The sequence below is a fragment of the Plectropomus leopardus genome, chromosome 1, assembly GCF_008729295.1.
Source record: "Plectropomus leopardus isolate mb chromosome 1, YSFRI_Pleo_2.0, whole genome shotgun sequence".
Lineage (NCBI taxonomy): Eukaryota > Metazoa > Chordata > Actinopteri > Perciformes > Serranidae > Plectropomus > Plectropomus leopardus.
The window spans coordinates 21,565,029-21,576,484 of NC_056463.1; the positions used below are offsets into that span (position 1 = coordinate 21,565,029).

An 11,456-nucleotide genomic window follows, 5' to 3' on the forward strand; every position below is an offset into this window, starting at 1 on the left:
CAAACAACTGACTTTCGTGCAGGAGTCTGGAGTTCGCTTTCCATGTGGATGAGTGTATGGTTTTTTTCTACACCGGTTTTTGCCTAAACTTAACCATCCTTGACTTTGTTGCCTAATCCCAACCATCGTGACGGTCTGTGCCGTTGTGTGAACACAGGGACCATGCTGCTTCATTCCACCATGTGCATTTGTTTACATCACGGTAACGGCATTCCTGAGCGTCAACAGAGGGATACCTGAAACATCAGTAGATGCGGAAGGTCACTGACACAGCGGCGCCGTGTGATGAGTTGGCTGCACACGGACATTGCGCACTCCATGTTTCCTGTGTTTTGATTAACATCATAACCTGATCAGTTACAGCGACACAGATAAGAACAATCACCTGACCATTTTATACATTATTTATGCTTCTGATTATGTGGCACCAGTTTGTAATACAGCCGTTAACATCGAGCTTCGTCCGCTTGTAGTTGGAGACAGCTGTGTTTCTTTTGTGTTAATTTATGTCATAATCTCACTGTTCAGATTATAAATTTTAAAGTAATTAATAAGAAATATATTGACAGGCAATATGTACATGTTACTTTTATGTTTATTTTTTGAAGGCCAGTGTGTTTTCAGCTTATGGCCCCTCTAACCCCTTTATGTGCACAATAGTTTAGTTCACTCCTTGACCAAGATTCATCTTTAAATGCAACTAAGGGATCATTTATGCTTCCTTAATGTATGTAAATAGATATCTTCATTCCAAACATTGTCAACATCACCTCCTTCATAATTCAATGCATCCTTTATGATGGCATATATACAGACAATAGATGACACTAAAGGGCATAATCAAAAGCTTCATTCACCAAGAAAAGGGACGACGGTGGAGAAGGTTGTAATAATACACCTTTTAACAGAGACATTGTTGTAAATGATGGTGTCTGTGAAGCCATTAAATACATTGCAACATGTGGGCAGAAGTTATTTTCACAGTTACTTCTCTTTTGACATTTTTTAAGTGCCTTTGTTGTCTCCTACAGAGTGATATCTCCCTTGAACTAACCTACACTGACCCCATGATCTACGTTTCAGCCATTTCTGTTAGCCTTACAAAAATGTGCATATAGATTAAATGAACACAGAGTACGGACAGAGGGCTCTATAGGGTTAATATATGTATCTAACGTTGAGCATAAATGAGCCCATAAATGTGCGAAATGGTTTCGTCTGCCCCAGCATTAGGATTCTTTGCCCGAGAAAGGGAAATCAGGCATCCAAAAGAAGAAAGAAAGACAGAAAAGAGAGGGAAGGAAAGCAACCCGACTATGAATAGAAGAAAAAGAAAAGTTCATATGGATCTAAATAGGAACGCCAACAGAGAAGGCTTAAGCATAGGGCCCAAAAATCGTCATTACATGAAGGAATGAATGAACTTAACAAGACTTTTATTCTTTTTTCCTCTCATTTTATGACTATGTAACTTTAGTCAGCATGTCCATGACCTGTGTTTATGTGTGTGTGTGTGTGTGTGTGTGTGTGTGTGTGTGTGTTGTGTGTGTGTGTGTGTGTGTGTGTGTGTGTGTGAGTGTGTGCTGATGTGCTCCATGTCGACACTTAATACAGTTTGTCCTCTGTAATTGTAACAAATTTCTGTTCATCTGTCATCCAATTTCACTGTCTTGTGTGTGTTTATATGAGACTGGGATCCAGATGAGGTTCTTTGATGACTACTTCTACACTCCCAGTGGTCGCTAAATGACACACACACACACACACACACAAGCGCGCACACACACACAGAGTAGTCAGGCAGGGGCAACTGGGACTAAATCCAGACTAGCGGTTTCTCTCTCCGGCTATAAATACCCCTGTGCTTAAAACAAGATCACTCACACACACACACACACACACACACACACACAAGCACTGATGCTCATATACAGACGCTCATAAAAAACATTATTCACAAGCACATCAAGACACAAGCTAATATAAACACACATACGTTGGCATGCACATATATATACACACTCTCTCTATCTCAAACACACACACACACATGCACACACACAAATACTCACACACAAAGAGATGGCTCTGGCCTCAGATGAGGCTGGCTAAGAGGTCTATGATTATGGGGTGTGTCTTTGTCTCATTTAGTGGTTCCACAAGGAGACAGTCTTCTGCTGCGTCAGACGAATACACACACACACACACACACACGCAAATACCAACACACCATCACTTAGCGACAACAGATCCCTCAGTTTGAATTTGTTAGATTGCCCTGTGAGGGAACTGCAAATCTAAAAACGGCTGCATATAAGAATATTTTTGCTTCACTATGTATTGTGATGATGCAACACTCCTATAAATAGCTAAAGCTTTTTTTTTCTCACAATAGATATGAACACCTAGTACTGTAATGTTCAGCCACCAGTGTCATAATCTGTTTGTTCCTTTAATGCATGTGAAAGCATCAACATTTAAACAAAATCACAAAATCACTCAACATCAGATGTGCTATATTTCATTCCTCTTTTATTTTGGAAAAATATTGCGCAGTTTTCCAGTAATAAAAATGACAGGCTCTGTACATACGACTTTTCTCTTAAATACAACACAGTCACAGGGGTCTCAAGTGCCTAACACATACATGCATACATGCATACTTACATACATACATTATCTGCCAAATAAAAACAACTTAAATTATAACAGAAAAAAGTCACAACAAGATGGAACACAAATAATTACATAATTAAATTAAAGGAATACATCTTTCTTTAGATAACAAATAAAATAAAAAACAAATTATCCTAACCAACGGCAGGCAGGGTGATGGTGTCCTTCAATTGGCTAATAGTGGAAGACTGGGAGTGAAGGGAGCGGGAGTGGGCAGTGCATACATTTGACACCACACACAGGTATCATCACCTCATCTGCACACACACACACACACACACACACACACACACACACACACACACACACACACACACACACACACACACACACATACATGCACACCTCCATAGTGCAATGAGGTCTTGGCAGTTAAGACTAGTCCTTTATAGCTTGGCTTACTTGGACGCACATCAGCATCATCAAAGGAGAATTATTTTGTATCTTTAGGTTCATTTTGTCAATAACTTGTGGTCGAAGGAGCTGCCAGGAGAAATAATGTAATTACATTTCCCTTATATTTTGCCTGATTTCATCATCTCTTCCTTTGTTCTCTTGTGCTGATTGGTGTGCTTCCTAAGTCGCCCTGCCCAAAACATTGCCCTGTGTATCACAACCTTCAGGGGTCAGGGGGCCAGTATGGCCCAACAGGATCCATGTTGGATCGATCTGCAGTCACTACTGGAGTCTTCAGTTCTCTATTTTCTGCTGAGAACCAGCTCAGCGACACTGTCTCTGTCAGTGCTGCAGAGTTAAAGATGCTGTTCAAGTCCCCCTGTTTTTAATTTTGTTTTGTTTTGTCAGGAAAAATGTTTCAACTTAGACTTGAATGACTTCTGAACAACAAACAGACAACAACAGCAGCTGCAGTTTTAATAAAGTACAGGGACTACTGCTCTCACTTCATCCTTTACTCTGCAGCACTGCACAGGACATGAACTGTCCAATATCCACAGCAGCTTTTACACTGCATTGGAAAACCACAGCACATAACAGTACTACAACAGTACTTCAAAAGTTCTCAGTACTCCAAAGGTACTACATAGTTCATTCAACCAGTACTCCACGGTACTACAATATCATCGAACATCCAAGTCAATTCTCCATCCTGGTGTGAGCAGTTAATCTTCCACTGCTGCTTGTTCAGCACTGTTTCTGCACATAGTTTGTACTAGTGCTAGTCTTCTGGTACTTCATCCATAGTACTGAGTCAGCATTAGACCTGACATCAAACGCAGGTCAAATATGTCCAGTATTCACCCGTAGTACTAGTGTAGTACTAAGTCCTTGCCAAGTCAGTACTGACTCCGTGCTGGCTCAGTAGCACCTTGGCTCAAAGTCCTCCGGTAAATCCCAGGGAACAGCAGCAAACAGCAGGAGTAAAACCTCCTGGAGACAAGCTGAGCTGTACTGCTCAGGGCTGGTGTGTGTGGACCGCCATCAACCACAGGAAACTGGTCTGATCTGGTCTGGACTGGTATCATACCTGGAATAAAGAAAGATGAAATGTAAGCTTTTGGTGTATTTTGACCCACATGCTGGGGGAAAATACTTTTATTTGGTATATTTGCCGGGCATGTTCTTCCGTTTTTGTGCACTCACCTCTGTAGCGATGATACATTCATCTTTTTGGTCCGACATGACGTAGACGGACTGGTATTTGGTGTCATTGGTACACTGGTACCTGCTGTCACTGGGACTGTGGTATTCAACATCACTGGTTGACTGGCATTTGATGTCACTGGTTGACTGGTATTTGACGTCACTGGTTGACTGGTATTTAAGATCACTTGCGGCATGACAGTTCAACTCGCTGGATGACTGATACTTTGCTTCGCTGCAGCTTGGTGACTCTTCTACTTGTTTCATTTCCGATGCGTCACTGTGGGGCAAAGAACAGGTTTAGAAATGCCGTCCTTCACACAACATGTCATTATTGTAATTAGGTGTAAACATTTTCATCCATGCAAATTACGGCATGCATGACACTAAATTTCCAAGCAGTGTATCTACGTAAGCTGATATTTTATAAATACCTGTTTTGTCTCTTCCTGTATCTTTCCTCCAAGTCCGACTCATCCAGCATTTCACATTTGACCTCCGGCTCTTCACGCTCCTCTTCTTTACACAGCGACAGCTCCTCAGGCCGCAGCTCGTGGACCAGGTTGTACTCCACACTTGGGTAACGAGTCTTAAAGCCGTTCTTCTCTGTTCCGTTGATCCCGCTGATTCCACTCAGACCACCCAGCGACCCGGCCAGGTCCGAATGGTAATCCGCCTTCTTGTTGGTGTTTTTAATTGACGTTGTCATCATAGAGCCCAGTTCCTTGTCACTGCGGAGACAGTTGTTGGTGGTTGTCAGGTTGTTCATGGTCTCGTGGCTGTCACTGTGGATACTGTCACCGTGGTGACTGTGCCTCTCCTGCAGTTTGACCCGAACGTAGACCACTAGCACTGAGCAACCGATCAGGATCACGAGAACGAGGAAGATGCCAGCACACACGGCCATCCAGGGGAATCCACTGTCGTCGTCCTCCTCGTCTTCAAAATTTTCATTATCTGGTGAAGAATATCGCCGATCTGGTCCGTCCACCACCGGTTGACGCTTGGAAACCTCTGGTAAAAGAAACTGGCAGTTGTGACCGCCGTAGCCAGGCACACAGGCGCACACATAGCGACCGCCTCGCTCGTGGCAGGTGGCTCCATTGTGGCAGGGGTTGTGATGGCAGCGGGAGATTGGGGAGCTGCAGTTTTCGCCAGTATATCCTGTAAAAGATGCAGAGTTTAAGAGCCTAGAACAAAGCTGATATAACACTTTACAAAAAAAAAAATAATAATAATGTAAACATGATCCCACAGTCTCTTGAGTTCTGTCATACCTGGAGGGCAGGTACAGGTGTAACCGTTCACTCCCTCCTGACACGTCCCACCGTTATGACAAGGGAAAGACAGACAGTGTCCAGAGACACTGCTGCTGTCCTCACAGTTAGGACCTGAAAATCCCTCAGGACACTGACAGAGGTAGGAGTTCACCAGATCCACACATTCTGCACCTGCAAATCGGAAAGGGAATGAGACAATGACAGGGGGTTAGTCTCCAGATATTTTTCAATTCTAGATTTAGGTTTAATTTCACTTTTTTCCCCCTAATTTAGTTCTCCAATCCAAAAAATATCTGCTTTAAAGTTTGCCATCCAGTGATGAATTGCTGTTATTCAACAATTTTGTGGAGACATCATCTCCCATTTATGTTCATTTTTGGAAGATTAGTTCTCTATTTTGCTTTCATCAGAACTTGCGAGATATCAACAAGAGGAGACGGTTCGGCAAGTGCTTATATTCTCCATGTATGGACAATAGACTAAGGTCTGAGTTGAGAACGACCTTTGATTGGCTGTATGTCCACCAAGACAGAGAAAGATTCTGTCGCAATGTTGATGCAGGCCTTACTGGAGATGCAGGAGCTCAAATCCAGACAAGAGTTTCTTGGCAAAGGTGTTTGAGATGGATAGGCTTACAAACACAGAGGACAGCGTACCGTTCAAACAGGGGTTGGAGGAGCAGTGGTCGATTTTCTTTTCGCAGTTGAAGCCAGCGTATCCCATCGGGCACTGACAAAAGTAGCCGCCTTCAGGGTTGTCGGCACAACGCCCACCATTGAAGCAAGGCCCATCTGCACAGGTATTGGCACTTAGCTCGCAGTTGTTGCCATAAAAACCAGGTGGGCAGGTGCACACATAGCCATTATCGTTGTCCTGTATTGGAAATAATGCAGTGGTTAGGCTCATTTCCACTAATAAAGCCTTCTTGTTTTTTTATCAACACATTATTTCTTTTGATCGACACTCACAGTGCAGCTGCCTCCATTTCGACAGGGGTTCCCAGAACATTCGTTGACCTGGATCTCACAGCTGGCACCTGTGTATCCAGGCAGACAGGAGCAAGTGTAGCTGCCCTGGCCAGTGTTGGTGCAGGTGGCTCCGTTAAGACAGGGCTTATGGTGTGTACAGTAGTTCAGATCTGGAAACCGCAACAAGAAGGAACATTCATTAAGTTTCAATTTGAAACAAAGAAGGATGATTTAGTGCAGCTAGGGCAGTAAATCTTTCAGTAAACTCACCCTGGTTGCAGAAGAGCCCACCCCATCCCTCCTGGCAGTTACACTGCCAGGGCTGTTGGCAGGTGCCATGGAGGCAGCCTGGGTAACGAATACAGTCGTCACAGTAACGCCCACTGAAGCCCACGCGACACCTGGAAACAAAACACTCATTAAATACTTTTATTAACAAACTATCTGTTTAAGATCCAACTATGAAGCTCCCAAATATGAAAAAGGGGACTGCGTGACTTACTTGCACTCTCCAGGTTTATCACAGAAGCCGTGTTCTTCATCACAGCCAGGAAGACAGATTGCTGCAGGGAGGAAACAGATAGTGACAGGTGAATCATGGGAAATCCCGTGTATTTGCCCTCCGTCAGTCTCCCATTGACAGACAGCCTTTTCAAACAGCTGCCTGTGTTGGCACCTCGACCTTCTTATCTGTTCATCTTTCAGCCTGTCTGGTGACCAGTCTGTCTCTCAGATTAGTTTACCTGCTCACCTGTCTGCAGTTTCTATCACTCTACCTGTCATAGAGGCCTAATAAACTAGAAAGAGGTTGATAGTTAACCCTTAAAACCTGAGCAAATTGCTTTGATTTCTTTTGAAAACATGGGGTGAAAGCAACAGATACATGGTCCAATAATTAGCAAGAAATTAATTTTAAAAAAATTACCTGAAAATAAAATAAATAAATAAATGTAAAAAACAGGACAAAGAGCTTAAAAAAGTATGGAAAATTTAAAAAACGTATCTTTTACGTATCGTTTATTATATCTCTTCTTTCTGATATAATTTCAAATATAAAATTATTTAATTATTTCTGGACATTTCTCCCTCATTTTTAAAATAGTTTTTTGATAATGATTCCCTCTTTTTAAAGACTGATTCTTTTGAGAAATTTTCTTGTTACCATTTACTAATTTCTTGCTATTTGTGGGTCATTTTTGCCAAGTTGGCCATTGCCTTTTTCCCCATGTGTTTAAACAAAGAAATCTGCTCAGGTTTCAAACGGCTTGTGAAGGGCGTATGAATGCAGCACAAGAAAACTGATGCTGATCCAGGTTTCAAGGGGTTAATCTAGACCAAACCTAGCTGCCAAAATGGGGATGGATAAAATCTTGTCATGGGGTTGTTTCTGACCACCGGCTGAAATGTGTTGGTTTGTTCGATACTGCAAAAGTTGCTGAAAACGTTACCTTCCGGCATTAATGGCCGATAGGCACGTTGGTCACCATACAGAAGAACCAGCCAACAATCCCTCTCCTTTAACATGGTTGCTCTCCGACACAAAAGCATCCCACACAAAGCCTCCTTTCTCCCCTTGACTGTGGGTCAGAAGTCCCTTTTTCTCACCCTTGGCCCCTCTCCTCCTCCTCCACCCCCCATCACCCCCTCCCCTCCTGCTTCTGATCCTCCTCTCCTCCCTTCCTCTTGCATCAACCTATCCCCTCTCTTCTCCTCCTCTCCTCTTCCACATTCATCCTTTGCCTCCTCCGCTCCTCCCGTCTCTCCTCGCTCCCCTCCTCCCCCCCAGGGCCAGCTGGTCTGTGTGGAGCTAACCACCAGACAGCTGCTCCATTGTCTCCTCTCACTGAGCAGCTGCCCCCTCCACAACAATACACAACCCCGCTTGGCCAATCACTAGCCCGAGCCGCAACAATATAGGACCCCCACTTGGCCAATCGGGGAGGAGGTTTGGGGCGAGGAGGCCCCAGTGGTCTAATGGAAGGCACGCGGCGTGTGAATTACTGAGGAGCCACTGCGGCTCATTAGAATGGAGGCCTCTGGTGCTATGGGATAACTAACTGACGCCTGTTGCACACGGGCCCCGCATTAGGAGGTGGAAAACGTCCCTCAACAATAAAGATAGGCAAGTGATTAACTTTGAAAAGTAATTTATATCTATAAACAAGTCTCTGCCTCATCAGTGTCACTTTATAGCTCCTTAGTGTTGATGGTTCAATTGAGCTGATTCCTCTTGGAGCCGCAACTAATGTAAAGCATGCATTATTCTGTCCATGTATGAGGCAGTTTTTTAGGATCAGACTCTCTATGTAAACATCAGCACCTCCTACTAATGACTGTGCTGCTTTTTCAGCTTATTTTTCCCACAGGCAGCTGCTGGGAAATTTAAATATTAACTCGTGCAATACCACACAGATGAACTTTTTTCTTTGACCCCTTTATCCCCAATTTATGGCATTTCCTCACATTGCCCCACACAGCCTGCACAACTCAGTGTTGGTTTATAAGCAAACCCACTTACGTTCAGTGCAGTACTGTCCCTTCCAGCCAGAGTTGCATATGATCTCCCCGCGCTCCCCGCAGGTGAAGTGGCCAAAAGCATCGTCTCTGGGCCGGCAGAAGACAGAGCAGCCGTCGCCATAGTAGTGCTCATCACACAGGAAGCGGTACGAGTAACGTAGCTCGGTTCTGCCGGCTGTCTGCATATCCTTGAACCACTCTTCTCCCACAGTGAGGTGACGCTGAGTGGTGATCCTGCTGATCAGACGCTCCGGGTTGTCTGTAAAAATCAATGATGCAGCTTTTTTATCAGTGACCTGTTATTATGGTTAGTGTTATGATTTAATGATAGCAACATGATGTTCTGCAGAGCAGGTGCACAAGGAGCAAAGAGGGTGACACCCTGTCATTGTCATAAATTATGACTTTTATGCCATTTCTTTGCAAAATTTAAGATTATTGCAGTGTTTTGGGGGGTTTATTGCTGATGATGTCTTTATTTAGCTTTCTATAGAAAGTTAGTCACACATACAATAATAAATTTGTTAGTGCCAGATATAAAATAATTTTTTTAAGGTTGCAATACAATGAAGCAGTGACTACTGCTGCTTAAATAATATAAAAGTAAATGTGAATTATGCACTTTCCTTCAAAAGACAAGTATAGGTTACACCTGATGACAGGCAGCTTTTTTCACTATCTCCACCACCAATACAGAGAGTCACTCCCCCATGCTGTAATCACTTAGTCATTATTAGTGCGCTGATAAGAGCAGGACATAAAGATAACAGTGAATATCACCCAATAGGGGCAAATTTCACCTAGCACCTGCAAAAGCTGTGGGTGGCCTTCATCCCACATGATGATTAATAAACCTCCAGCTGTAGATAAGTTTGTAGAGGCTGTCTTTAAATGATTATTTATCATCAAATCTAATGATCAATATGGAAATCAAATAACATGTGATTTGAGAAGAAGCACTATATAAGAAATGTACATTATTCGCTCTTGGTATGAAATGTCAGCATAATGTTGTGGCAGCATTCATTAAAGTTAGTGCTGTCTTGATGACTGAGCACCAAGTGAAAGAATACAAGGCCACTGTGCGCCTTCTGGCCTGTCTTTGAGTTACACTGCTGCCTTCTCTGGCTGTCACCCACCTGTTGTCAGGTCGTCCAGGGAGTCAGTGTGCAGAGCCTCAATGATCAGTGAAAACGTCCCCTGAGGAGAGACAGAGAGAGTCAACAGCTGCTGGGCCTGGAGGCCTCCCTCCCTCCCCAGAGCAGCAGAGGGCTATTAGGAGGCCTCCCAATAAACTTCACAGCCTAATTCCCGTGTTGATTAGGGGCCTAATAAGGGCTACTACCTGCTCCCTTTTTCACACCCCTGCTACTATCACACTCTGACACCGCCGTAAAACCAAACGAGGCGGAATTTCACGCTGCGCTGCCAATGATGTGCCAACTCAGAGGATGTTAAATTTCCCACCAAGCCTGGTCGGAGGAGAGGAGCGTTTGGTGAAAACACCCCCCTCTCCCCTCCACAGACACACACACACACACACACACACACACACACACACACACACACACACACACACACACACACACACACACGCACGCCCTCCTCCCCTCCCGTTTTATCCTACCAAAGAGCACAGAACTACTACAATAGCCCCTCTCACACAGTGCTGACAAAGACCCTCACAAGTGTTGAGTTTGGGAGCATCTGTTGGGTTTTGCACTCTTCAAAGCTAATATGTCCCAATGGAGTAAGACAATAATAACTTCACAGTCTGCCCATGGTTTTCATTACTCCTTAAAAATGTGACAACCATAATATCGTCCACATGAAACAAATATAACACCAAACGTATAAATACTATGTAATAGCCTACAGTACTCTTGCAAGAAAAGTCGTAGCAAATAATAATTCTCACTTACCGGCCATGTGAAGCCGAAAGGGAAGCGTATTGGGTTGGTGAAGCTGTCCGCGTTAGTCTCCGGTACCTGGAAGGAGTTGGAGCCGAGGACGGGAGTCACAGCCCCGCCGTAGGTGCAAGGAGGCTCGGGGGACACATTGGCCTGGTAGTGCTTCAGACAAACCCGAAAGAAAGTCTTGCACTCACACTGCTGGTGTTGGCCCTGCGGATGAGCAGCAGAGCCTCCGGGGCAGCAGTTGGAGTTGCCCGGTATCCCTTTCTTGTTGAGAAACTCCTGCAGCTTCAACTCAAACACTCCGGAGCACCAAACCTATAAACGTGAAATCAGCCCAATGCTTGAGGCAAATAACTTTGGGATGTATGAGCATAACAGCCACAAATGCGAGTAAAAACACGGCGTGCGTAAAAATACCACTTAGTGTGATCGCGTAATCTTACCTGGCAGGTGAGCAAGGAGAGAGTGACAACCAGGAGCAGACACAGGCGTCCCAT

The 11,456-nt window shown here is 44.1% G+C and overlaps 1 protein-coding gene across 1 annotated transcript; it reads right to left on the reverse strand.

Moving 5' to 3' along the window:
• Window positions 1–3,786: 3,786 nt before the first annotated feature.
• Window positions 3,787–11,456, reverse strand: dld (deltaD). Its single transcript, XM_042487961.1, has 12 exons — window positions 11,403–11,456; window positions 10,966–11,274; window positions 10,183–10,243; window positions 9,045–9,302; window positions 7,029–7,089; window positions 6,797–6,927; window positions 6,527–6,696; window positions 6,215–6,431; window positions 5,556–5,729; window positions 4,713–5,442; window positions 4,279–4,558; window positions 3,787–4,162 (listed from the first exon to the last, which is right to left on the reverse strand). The coding sequence occupies exons 1-12, from the start codon at window positions 11,454–11,456 to the stop codon at window positions 4,157–4,159; spliced, it is 2,451 nt and encodes an 816-aa protein (XP_042343895.1). The 3' UTR covers window positions 3,787–4,156.

Coding starts and splice junctions, on each gene's coding strand:
- dld (XM_042487961.1), bottom strand. CDS start 11,456: ATGGGACGCCTGTGTCTGCTCCTGGTTGTCACTCTCTCCTTGCTCACC. Junction 6,928..7,028: donor GATAAACCTGGAGAGTGCAA/GTAAGTCACGCA, acceptor TTTTGTTTCCAG/GTGTCGCGTGGGCTTCAGTG. Junction 4,559..4,712: donor TACAGGAAGAGACAAAACAG/GTATTTATAAAA, acceptor TTTGCCCCACAG/TGACGCATCGGAAATGAAAC.